The 12,816-nt window shown below is 41.4% G+C and overlaps 1 protein-coding gene across 5 annotated transcripts in view; it reads left to right on the forward strand.

Moving 5' to 3' along the window:
- The window catches only part of ST7 (suppression of tumorigenicity 7), a 154,245-nt gene extending 144,747 nt beyond the window's left edge, over positions 1 to 9,498 (forward strand). For 4 of the 5 annotated variants that reach the window (XM_042792437.1, XM_042792436.1, XM_042792438.1 and 1 more), the window contains 2 exons: positions 2,464 to 2,603; positions 9,177 to 9,498. In XM_042792437.1, the coding sequence (XP_042648371.1) occupies positions 2,464 to 2,603; positions 9,177 to 9,272 (236 nt within the window). In that variant the 3' untranslated portion in view covers positions 9,273 to 9,498. Of the gene's footprint in view, positions 1 to 2,463; positions 2,604 to 9,176 lie in introns of those variants that run through there. The other variant, XR_006165305.1, reaches the window with a different exon arrangement.
- Positions 9,499 to 12,816: the final 3,318 nt, after the last annotated feature.

Here is a 12,816-nt window from a genome sequence, read left to right on the forward strand (position 1 = left end):
TGTTATATAGGTTTATGGCATATTAGCAAAGTGCCAACAGTGTTCCCAGTGCTCTGCAAGATACAGAAACAAAGACAGATCCAGCCCTCAAGAAGTGTTACAGCCCAAGCTAATGAGACTTATTGCAGTGCATACAGTGAAGCACAGGAATGCAGAGGAAGAGCCGAAGCAGCCAATCTCGCAAACAGTTACTTTTCATTCCCACATGCTTTCTCACAGTGGGACTTTGTGTGAGCACAAGTGGAACACACACAAGTGCAGAGGGGTTTGCAGGGTTAGGGCAGAGGAGGCCGATACAAGTTGATTCAAGGAAGGAGATTCTTCTCTCACCTTGTCGATACTGAAGAAGGAAAAAAGAGAAATCTGTTCTAGAAAAAGTAAAACATAGCCTGCTTCTGCTGTGAAGGATGATTTTGAGGGCATTTGCACTCTTTGTAGTCTTTCATTCAGAACCTCTCTGGTTTTGGCTGAAAAAATGTGTTGCCATTTTTTATAAGCCGAGGTGAGTAAACAATAGGTGAGAATAATACAGTGAAAATCCACTCTTTGCAAGTCTCTCCTTCACAGTACATTCTCACTGATACTACACAGAACTCCTTGGCAACTGACAATATCTCCCCACCCCATTATAATCACCCTAATTATAACAAGACCTCTTAGAGTGCTCTGCTTGCTTTACTCAGAGGGATGCTGAGCTGGGGAGGGTGGAGTGTCAGGAGATATAGGAATGACAAAGTCATGCAGAATAGCTCAGCATTCTCTTTTTAGATGCAAAACTAATCGTTCTTGTCAAATGTTAGAAGCGAGGGACTCTTTAACAGCATATGCAGACAGTTGTGTTCTGCTCTGGCAGTTATGGGAAATGCCTTTCACTGCAAAATCTCTTGGGTTTGAGTAGTGAAGGGTTTAACATTCCATGACAGACACAGGTCCGGTTAAAGGGGTTTGCATACCTGTCCACACCCTTTAGTTGTGTGTATTTTAAAGGAGAGTCAGCTGGAATTATATCGGAACACTGAGATCTGATAGGCTATCCACATTAAAAATATCAATCACAAAACTTTTGCCATGACTGGATAACAGACTGGAACAAGTTTGAGCCTGTGTCAAAAGCAAATGCAAAAAACTGAGCACAAGAAATTTTAGACTTATTAAGTCCATGATCTGTTATTTCCAATCTCTAAATTTAATTTAAATCAAAGGGAAATTACAAATTACACGTGTTTTTTTTTTTAAAAAAAACTGATTGAATTAGCACACCCCCAAATCATACTTACTTTTAATTTAAACTCATGAATTCCTACTGTTGGTTTTGGAAGCCACTCCACTCTGGATGAATGCAGTCAAGAATATTGTCCTGCCATGTTCCTGGATTACACTGTGCTTATGTTGTCTGCAAGTATGATGAGATGAGAGCTGGTCACTGAAGCAAAGAAAGCAGGCAAAATTAAAGAGTAATGTTTTGTGTGTATGAATAGTCATAGGATTGGATTTGAGTATATGGGAAGCCTTGAGATTGGTCCTGTATGAGAAAAAATGTTTCAAAATTTGCATTTATCATAACTAGCTCCAAACTATGTACTGAATGAGTGAAGCAGACAGATAAGAGTCCACCAGACCTTTTGACAACCCAGCCAAATTCTCACCTTGATTCTGAGCCACCATAAGAGTTTAAGGGATATGTTCTTCCAGTAAAACACTCATCCTATTCTGGCCCTTTTAGCATTCTCAGTGATGCTTTCTGCAAAGCACAGTGAGTGATTTTTCATACCAGTTGAGGAAATTTCTGTATTCCTTTTAGTGTCTACTAACAAACACCTTAAAAATTCACTATTCCTTTAAATTCCAGGTTTTAACACTTTAAAAAAATGTTGTATTGTTATAAGCATACAGAGAATTCTGAAAATCTGAAGTACATGTTTATGTGTCCTACTTTTAGGATAACTTTTTCTTCTGCAGATTAAACCCTTACAATTTGCTGTTACAAAGGCTGTAGTTTTACAGCCTGCTTAAGCAGCGACATGTCCGCGAGGTTGGTCTCACTGCTACTTCTGGGTGCATGTTTCTGCTCTCTCTGTGTATCGGCATTAGCAAACATGCAGCCATGTGGCTAGTCAATAACCTGCATAAAAAACTGGATGTTTTAGTTGTGGGTTAGTTTTCCAGGGTTAGTCATTGCACAGCTGCATTACAGCTAGTGCTGAGACAAAGAAGGCAAAAGTAATGTGTACATAGGACCACAGTAAGCCAGAAAGATGATCTTTAGATGAGAATTATTTGGCAGTGAGATGACTGACACAACAATAATGTTGGCCTTAGATGTTTCAGACCTTCTACATACTTCTTCCTTCAAAAGCATCTTTGAGTGTCTCTAGCTGTTTAAACCACGTAAGAATCTTGGCTTGGGTTTGTTTGTTTATTATAATGTATAATGCATTCCCCTTCTCATCTTCTTTTCTACAGCATTTCATGAAGTTTCAGTTTATCCCAAGAAAGAGCTTCCCTTCTTCATCCTCTTCACTGCTGGACTATGTTCTTTCACAGCCATGCTAGCCCTCCTGACGCATCAGTTCCCAGAGCTTATGGGGGTCTTTGCAAAAGCTGTGAGTATTCTCTGCTGCTGCTCCCTTCTGGTAAACAGGGAGACAGATGCAGGAAGAGCTGAGCTAAATACTGCTGGGTATTAGATACCTGAATATTCAGTAGTATAAATAAAACATCAAAGGATGTCTGAGCAGGCGGGATTTGAACAACTGTTAAGGGAGCTAATCAGTAAAACACACTACTGTCTGCTCTCATTTATATGGCTCTTTTGTTAGGCTAGATCTTGTGTGATTTTGCTGAAAAAGGCTTGGTGGAAGAAGGGAATATCTGTGTTTTCATATATAATCCAATAAAATAAACTGGTTTAATAATGTTTATTAAACAATTAATAATAATGGTTTGCAGAAGCCCTCTATTTTTTATGGAGCCATAGTGACTGTGCTTTGCTTTCCAGTGCAATAGAAACTCTTAGTATGAGCAGTAGAATGTACTGTTAACCAGGGCAAATTTCAGTGTTCTTTCCCCAAACTGTCATGAAGGAAATAGTCTCAGTATTTGCCTCGTAACTTTTCTTAACTACATCCAGGGATGTCTCTGTTAATTGTCCTCTCTTAATGCACTGAGGATTAGTAAATGTAGGAGGATGAAGGGGAAGGGCCATACATTATGCTAAAACATGCTTTTTTCTTTGCAAAACCAAGAACATCACTGCTCCAGTGTGCTAGGATATAAAAAAATCCACTTAGAAAAGTTCTAGGATAATAAAAAGCTCGTCTCCTTCTCCAGGAAATACTGAATATCCTATGTTGCAATACATTTTCTCAAATATATTTGTATCTCTTGTAGGTCTTGTGTTTCAAAAGTAGTCTCCGGGCCTTGTTTTTAATGTCTTTGGTGCTTTTGATTCAGGGTGCATAGGGTTCGGGGTGGAGGAAGCAAGGCTGAAAGGCTTTGCCAAATTCCAGATTATAAGTACTTTCTCAAATTCCTTTGCAAATGGTGAGAGATTCCCTTTGCAGGTGAACCAGGTCTTCTACCACCCAGGCTTGTGAGTGATAGAGGTCTGGTACAGCAGTTCTTGCATCAAGAATTTTCTTTCATTAGCTCTAGAAGACAGAAAATAAGATTAGCTTAGCAAAAGATACCACTTTTATCTGCAAAAAGTGCTGAAACATACCTGAAATATTATTACTTTCTTATGTTTCTTGAGTATATATGTGGGCATTTGGTGGACAATAGGTGTGTAACTCAGGCGTATGATCTTAAACTTCTTTGTAAAGCCTTTTTTTGTGTTTGTTTTTTTTTTTTTTTCTTAATTAAATGCATGACCCCTGTCTGGGGGCCCTTTCAATGTAATCTGCAGTTTTCTGATACTGTTACAGTGAATGAACCCAAATCTGTCCCTGTTAGACTTGTTCTGTGCTTGTCAGCCTTGTATCCTGAACAAAAAATACATCTCAAGCTGGCAGTATGATGAGATTTTGTACTTAGTGCTCCTGCTACAGTCAGTGAGCTACTGAAATTGGAGAAAATGGGTAGGATGTTTTCATGGGCTTAATTCACCTGGCTTTGGTTGCCGAGTGCAATCAGAGATATCAGAAGTTACACTGGTGGTACGTTAGTAATTGTTTCTCCATGGTGTGGAGCTTGCAGGCTCCAAAGGCGTTTGGGGAGTTGAGTCAGAGCAGAAGGATCTATTTCCCTGATGTGTAAGTGCAGCTGCCATTGGTGTTAGTAGAATAGATACCCCAGGACTCTGTATGTGGTTACTAGGTTCTGCATATCGGAGCAGGTAACACGCCTAGTTAGTAAAATAAGCACAGACAAATAGAATTGACATGTGGGCTGCATTACATGCATAAAGTTGACAAGATTGCTCAAGATCTCTGAACCTGTATGGATGCAGTTAGTATGTCAGTTAACACGTATTGTGACTTGTTTTAGCTATATCTTAATCTTCATAATCCACTACATGCAGCAGCTGAGTTCTTGTTGTACATGGGAAGGGCAGAATTTAAGCCTGTGACATTCATTTAGTAGCCTGTAGAAAGGTTGTGGTTCAGAAAGCTCCTGTTGTTGTCTCGTCTGGGAGAAGTAGCACAGGTGTATGAGAGTGAAGAAAATCATGGCAGACATTGCTCTGAAACGCGGTTGTACCAGAACAGAAGAGGTTGGCCAGCCCTGGCTCTTCCATTTCAGTTTTAGGGAAGATCATTTCATAAATACCTAATTTCAAAAATAACTATAAGATGAATGTGCTGACTGTTGCTGTGGTTATGTTCATTGAATTACCTGTTCCTGTGTGGCTGGTAATCATTGTGATGCAGTATATTACACTGTGAAATCTGCACGTACACTTTTATTTTAATAGGTCAAGATTATTCCTTCTCTTACGCCTGCCAATCCCCAAAGCACTGCACAGATGTAATATCGCCATCATGGCCCAGGTTTATGTTACTGCAAGTTGATATTTACCGCGTTTCACAAAGACTGAGTAAGTTAGCATGATTGGATGTTGGGAACTGGCTTTGACCTGTACTCCAGGTAGCATCTTCTTGCACCTTTTCCATAGCCCATTAAACCCAGACACTGGGTTCTTCGAGGCAGAAAAATCCCTTGGGTGCTGAGGACCCCCTCCATGTGAGACTGCCAAAGGTGGCCTGTGCCACTGTGACAAGTCACTTAGGGCAGCCTGCACTCCCTCACTGGATGCACAGATCAGAGGTATTTTAAAGCTACTTTCCTCTTCTGAGAAGTTCAGTGGAGGATGGAATTCACCAAACTCCCATCAGCACACCCGTGTTTTAGAGCCGGAACCTGCTCTGATCGCTGCCTGCCAGCTCAGCAGCAAGTTTAGATATTCCCAACTGCACCCAGCCAATTCTGTAATGTCGTACCTGGAAGTAAGCCTGACTCTTCCCATAATGAAATTGAAAGAATCCAGTTCTTCTTTGATTGTTTTGTCAGACTGAATATAAGTAACTTTAAAATGACAGTAATCGTAGCATTTTCACTCGGTTAGGGAGAAACGTGTTCATAGCTTGTGGTTTTAATTTTTTGCTAGGCTTTCTAACAAAAGGCTTTTGGAAGTCACTTGAAATATGAACACAAGCAGAACAAATTTCTGATTGCATGGCTTGAATAAAATTGTCAGCAGAGTGTTGGTAGTATTGAATTTCTTTCATTGTCATGCAGAAAGATAACAATACCTGGGAAATCGTTAAAAATATATAAGTACAAGTCCTTTCATAACATGGGAGCAATAAGACTATACCTTAAATAAAATTGACAGTTATATTAACAAGGGGGTCACTATATAATTCGAGTCAACAGTGACATCTAAAAGTGTAGTGCCTAGTTAAATTTTTAGAATGAGTGAAACTTCAGAAAGACTAATTTTTCTCTGATGGGACTCCTTTGTTTGCCTGAGGTCACTGATGGGATCTGTTTCAATATTTCCTGTATGATGCATAAGACCTCAGTTCAGCAAGCAGGTTTGCCCAGGGAGATATTTCATCTGCTTGGACCTCTACCAACGCTGAAGCAGGGCACACTCAAACCTGATCACAAGGAGTGAGCCGTAAATAGTCAGTTTCTCCATGCAAACACCAGCCACACAGTGGAAAAGCTTGAAAAGATACTTTCGCAGTCTGTTTTAATCGAATGGTGCTATTCAGGAGGCACTCTCAGAAAGCTGCTTTCTGCCAGCTTTGAAATAGCCAGGTTGATAGTTTACTTTTAAATTGCAAAATAATAATTGTAAACTTCTTACAGGTCTCCCATCACCAGTTCTGCCACCCTGAATTCTCACTCTACTGCTGGTGCTGTTTTTTCTGTTCTGTCTGGAAAAAACAGTCTGTCGAAAGAAAAGGCAAAAAACCCTAAAAAACCCACCCATATCTTGCAGACTTAAGTCTTCCTGGATGCTACCATGTGTCAAACAAGCCAGATCAGCGTCTGCCAGTGGTGTCTGAGGACAGGAGCACCAGGAGCTTTCCTCTGGCCAGATAGCCCCAGCACAGGTGTTGTTTACCTTGGCTTGTACAGGAGAGTAAGTGGCATCCTGAACCTCTTCCTGTCAGCAAAAATTTTGCTTGGACTTCGGTGAAGCCAGGCTTTGGTATCCATTAACTTAAATGTATTTTGTAGACCAACTAATTTGCCAGGTGGAGAAAAACTTGGCTCATTTTAAGCTACAGATACTTTGCTGAGTTTACTATAGGATACAATCAACTACTTCAGCAACAAAATTTCTATGAATTGCAATACAACTTACTGTCAGGCAAATGATTCTTGTTCCATTGATTTAAGTATGCAGTTTGCACTGGTTACAAAGCTGAGTTTTATCCAAGTACATGTGATGGTGCAAGCTTATCATGTACATCAAGTGCCACTCAAAAAGCAGAAAATACCCTCTTTTGCATTTGGCAAAATTAAAGGGACATATTTAAACAGTTCACAGCTTAACCAGAGGGAATGCCTCTGTTTGGGCTAAGCCACTTAAAATAGTAATGGCAAACTCTGAGATTAAGTAAATCGGTGTTACATTAATCCAGCTGCGATGCACATCATACAGATTGTCCTTTAGCACCACAACTGAAATACTCTGTTCAGCTTCAGTTAAAAGTTTTCCTTTGATCCGTGCTTATGACAAAATCTCATTACTGGTGATGGCGTTACCTGGTTTTCCCCTGATGAACAAGTTGTCTATGAGGTAGTGTCTGTATTGTATGCAAACATGTCCAAGAGGGAAAAAAAGGATTTGAATGCTTACTATTGCCTTTAAAATGCTTAGGCATTGTAAACATCATAGGTGTTTACAGTTCAACACTGCACAGAGCCAGTTTTGGTAAACAGTGAAACTGTTTGCAGGTATTTTCCTGCTTGATAGCATGAAATGCTTATAATCTCTGTCTGTTGGATATTGAAGTACTGAAATGTTTTAAATGCATTTGCCATACGTAGCTGCGTTTCAGCAGCACACAGACCTGTAACGTTTTTTGAAATTGTGGTTTTCATATTTAACTTTAGATACTTAGGAGCCTAAATTAGAGACCAAGGACATATCTATATTAGTGAATAAAATATTGTTTGTTCTGTGGCTCTAAAGTCAAGTGACACAGCACAGTTGGCGTCTGTACGGCTAACCTCTCCTCCTTTCAAAGGCAGGATGGCCCCGTCCCCGCTGGCTGCTGGGAACTGTCCCTGCCCTGTGCTGTCCTCCAACTCTGCCTGGCTTTGCTGAGGAGAGACTAGCAGGCACGGGCCCGAACCGTGTGCGGGGCTGTGCTAACAGTTCAGGAGTGTGGCTGGGGCGGGCCAGCACCCCGCGCTGTGCCACGGTCTTCCTTGCTTTACAGGAGAAGACAAAGCTCAACTGCCCCGGCTCCCTCTGCAGCTGGGGGTAGAGAGGGAAGAGACAATTGCAAAGGGCAGTTCTAGTCTTGGGATGGGTAGAATTACTCTCGGGAAGTGCTTAGTTCTCTTCAGTGACTACAGGGTGACCACACCCCCATGTCTGCATCCTTTAAGTGCCTCAAGATATATGGGGCAAATTCAGCACATGAAAAGTGTATATATAGAAAAGTCTGATGCTCTTTTTTTGTCAGGAGACAGAGTTCTTCTGGGCAAAAAGAGAACACATCCAGTATCAGATTTGCTTTAATACTGACCTACCAAGCAGACTTCATAGACACATCAGCACAGTAAGAGAAGATTATGTGTTTTGTGCTGACTGCAGAGCAGTAACTGAAACACAAACCTCTTGCAGCTCTTTGCTGATCAGTTCCAAACAGAACTGTTCATTTTCAGCAAAGTCACATCAGCCTAAATGGTTAGGAGCCACGGGGTTCACATTCTCAAGGTGACTGACTTTTCATGTTCCTATACTCTCTCATACATGTATAGGGTCCCAACATAGCTGTATGTAACGTGTACAGTCAAATTGCAATTAACGTAAAGTACCATTAATATGTGTTTTCCAGAATTTTGGGAGTGCTTTGAGTACCTGAGTTCTGAGATGTGTAGCTGGTAGTGTTTTTTTCCCGTGATAAAATGGTCTCTATTCACTTGATTTTTGCCACATATGCTTGTCTTAACATTAATATACTGAAACCTCTTTCAACACTGCAGGCTGTATTCTGTATTAGAGGGAGGATGTTAAGATGAATTTCCGTTAGTGATGCCACAGTGCATACAGCAGATCTATAGATTACACAGAACTTTTTTAAACCTGGTTCTAAAGACACACTTTTTGTCTCTGAGAGGTGATCTGGCAGATTCTGCCGTTATGAAAAAGCATTTTTCTCTTCAGTAGGTTTTGGTTTGAGCTTTGATGGCTTCAGTATGAACCTGAAACTAGGACGTTAAATGTGTGAAAACTTTTGTAGTTCATCGTTTTGATCCTCATAAAAATGGGGCTTTTGCTTTCTTTACTGCAAAATCCAGAAATCTGTATATATGCAAGGCTCAGAATTTGGCAGAAAGTCGATACGTGAATGATATGATTTTTATCATGCTGGATGATTTTACAGAGGAATGGAGCAAGAGTTTCTTGTCTTATTGGACAGCTTTCTCTTCAGGTGTGTTGTCTCCTGGATGTTGATCTGAATGTATATCTGATTTCTTTGCAGTTTCTCAGCACCCTCTTTGCCCCTTTAAATTTTGTGATGGAAAAAGTAGAAAGTATCCTGCCCTCCAGTCTGTGGCACCAGCTGACGAGGATCTGAGGGAGCACGCCTGCTGACTGACTGCCATGACATCTTCTGTGCCAACTTTTTGTTGACCACAAGAAAGCATGATAAAAAAGGGAAGCAGTTCTAAGACTTAAAAACTCTTCATGGATTGTCTGTTCTCATATGAAAACTGTTTTGTTGTACAAAATACATTGATGTTAGGTTCTATTATATTTTGCCTTCAGAAAAGGAAAACTTAAAAATAAAATTTTGTGTATTGCAGCATTGCTGTCTTTTGGCTGCTTCTTCAAAGCTCAGATTGTACTTTGTGTTCTTAAATGTGTGGTGTATCTGCTTCACCACAGCTAGGGCTTGGCTTTCCATTCAGTTAATGAAAAGACACTAATAACTTTACAATTAAGCAACGGTATCACTGCCTTTTCTTACAGAGTTCAATTAGGGTGAATCCCTCACACTACAGGCAGTCTAGATGAGGTTTCCAGACAGTTAAAGCTCTTGCTTAAAGCAGGTTTAAACTCTCTGGGCAGTTTGGGTGGCACATTGGGCTTCTGATTCCCATCTCTGCACAGAGGTCAGTTTTATCCTCATTTGAATTTTCAAAAAGTCCACATACTCAACGGATTTTCTTCATACCACTGTTACTTCAAGTACCTCCAGAAGCTACATGTTTTGTTCTCCGTCTACAGAACAAAGCGTGAGTAATGTCAGAGAACTGAAGACAGATATATCTGTAGTGAGTGATTCGTGCTCTTACGTAGTTCTTGCTGTGTTTTTACTGCATTATTAGGGTTTTTTTCAAGTGTGAAAAAGCAAGTACTTTTTCCTATACAGATTAAACATCAGCATTATAAACTGAGACCAGAAGCTCATTAGCAAAATTGGTGTTAGTTCATGCACAATTAATAGAAAGGTTGGTGTTTTGTCATTAGTGCTTACCTCAGGAAATCTTATCCTTGTGCTGTGAGAGTTTTAGACAAAGTATTCATTTATAACTTAGCCACTGTAGATGGAAACTTCCCTCAGACATCTCTGCTAATGCATGAGGCCAGCTCTAAGGTCAAGAATTTGATCTGGAAGTTGAAGCAAGTAGTCCTGTCAAAAATTGAAAGTGCATCCTCACAGATGCCTCAGGGATTTTTTTTTTTTTTTTTTTTTCCAACTCCTTTCCCAGATAAGGAAGCATAAATCCAAAGCAGCGGGTCAAAAAATGCCACTTGGCCAGTTCAACTTTGCTGTTCATCTAAAAATGCTGAGCAGCTTGAGGGACTGTGATCACCAGCAGATAAGGGGGTTTTTTTATCAATGAGGAGATGAGTGAGCAAAGAGAAAACTCCCAGTATTCGAGTTGGTATAAAAAGAAATTGTTACTTAACATCAGGAGATGCATTACATTATTTTTTGCCCTCTTGATCACAGATTTGCTAGTCTAGATAGAAGAAAGATTTTTGTCCAAGTGAGCAATGGTACTTCATTAAAGCAAACACTGCTGTGCTCTGAGGCAGGAAGGCAGTCCCACACCAGGAGAAATCAGCTGTGAGAATGAGACCTGGGGGAGGACCCAGAAGATCCGAGCGCCCCGTAGATAAATGTTAAAACTGGTGAGATGCGTCACTGTTGGGGAATTCCATACAGGTTTTTAATCTCTGGCCATTATTCCTGCAAAACAATTCACTGTCATGTTGAAATTAGTATGGCTTACGTTTAATGTGGGATGTGGGATAAGAGGAGAGATAGGGAATTGCTGGTGGACAGCATGTGGAAGTGTGAAATGGGCCAATATTTGTGTTCTTGGCTTTGCCTCTGAACGGTGAGAACAGCCACAGAGAACACCTTTACAGCAGGTGCTCCTGCGTGTCTCCAGCTGTAAAACCAGGGACAATCACATTCCTTTGTTTGTCTCACAGTGGTGCTGGCAGAATTATTTAAGGTTGGTGAAAATCAGAAGGGTCAGGAGTAGTCAGCTCTTGATGTCCTGTGCTGCTTTGCATTGCTTATTCCCAGCCACCTCAAAAAAACCCTCAAAGTTCATTTATATCTACCCTACATTACAAAAGCACAAAGGGCTGTGATTAACAATCCTAATAGGTAAATGCGTTTGTATATCAGTGTATATCCATCTGCATACAAACCTCCGTGTTTGTCAACATCTAAGGTAGCAGTTTGGCCTTCTGTTAGCAGAAGAGATAATGTAAATTATGATCTGTGTGGGAATTACTGTCAGTAAAAGGAATGCTTAACTCCTGGAAGCATCAGATCCTTCCCTTGAACTATGAGGAACTTTTAGGAACTCAAAATATGTTTATGCAATTTTACTTCTACTATTTCTAGTATCCTTCTCACTTACAAGCAGTAATGAGCCGTGGATTTTATCTAGAAAACATCTCTAGCTTTAATTATAATTCTAGGCATCTGGGAGACAAGGCAAGTCAGACAAAAGGATTTGCTTTTTCGTCGGGCAGGGCTCCTTGCCTTAGGCTTTTCTGCCTCCGACATGTTTCCTGTGAAGTTCAGCATGGCTTAGATCAAAAGGCAAACACAGTCCGTGATTATAATGAAGGAAAGCCTCTGGCTTAGTGCAGAGATGAGCCCTCTGGAAATCTGGCTCAGATAATAACTCATCCAAATCTTCAGTCTGCAGATCTGAGGGCAGGGGGGAGCTTTTTTAACTCCAAATGTTAACAGTTCCTGTTTTTAAAAGACAACCTAATACAATTTGGATGCACACACTCTCTTTATGCTGTAAGCTACATAGAACAAAAAAGGAGAGACCCCCGGGAGTGTCAGGTAAGTCAAGTTAGCCACCTCCCTGTCCTCCCACTGGGTAGGTTTACAGCTGCTCCAAGGCGAGAGCCACACTGGGAGAGGTGAGTGCTGCCCCTAGGTTGAGGCTGTTGTTTCCTCGGGTGGTTAGTCGTTTGCTGTCGTTTGGTGTGAAAGCCGAATGCACAGACTCGGATTTTTCAGTGGGATAGCACAGAACTCCTTACCCCAGTAGAAAGGAGGAAAAAAAAAACAGTCTTCCTGTGTTGCGGAAGCCTACGGAAGGTAAACATCCCTCTCACACACCTGTCACTGCACGGAGGGCTCGAAAACCTCAGTGGCACCAGCTAAGGCACAGTGGGCAAGGTAGCCCCCAGCCCGCGAGCCGGCCGGCGGCCCGCAGGGCTCCTGCCACAGGGGAGCACAGCCGCACCCCGGGAGCAGTGAAGGAGGAACGCTCGGTGTACTGATTCCCGTGCACCTTCTCCTTTCACACAAGAGAAGATCTCAACGTTAGGAAGTCATGTCCATCTAATCAGGCAAATGAGCTGTTACGGCCAAAAAAAAACCCCAAAACAAACCAACCCGTATTTGTCATTACAGCCCATGAACCGCTGCTGGCTTTCAGCTAGTAGTACAAGTTCATTCGTGTCGTTTGAAGTGGCAGAAGAAACCTGCAGGCTCTTCTCTGTGACCACCAAACCGCCTCTGCCCTCGGAGGTGGCCCCCGCCCGCCCCGAAGGCTGTAGCCCTGCCTGAAAGTGCAAGGCAAAACCCACAGAGACAACCAGGTGTTGCTTCGTGCTGCTGCACTGCA

The sequence above is a fragment of the Tyto alba genome, unplaced genomic scaffold (assembly GCF_018691265.1).
Source record: "Tyto alba isolate M040663 unplaced genomic scaffold, T.alba_DEE_v4.0 Super-Scaffold_2, whole genome shotgun sequence".
Classification (NCBI taxonomy): domain Eukaryota; kingdom Metazoa; phylum Chordata; class Aves; order Strigiformes; family Tytonidae; genus Tyto; species Tyto alba.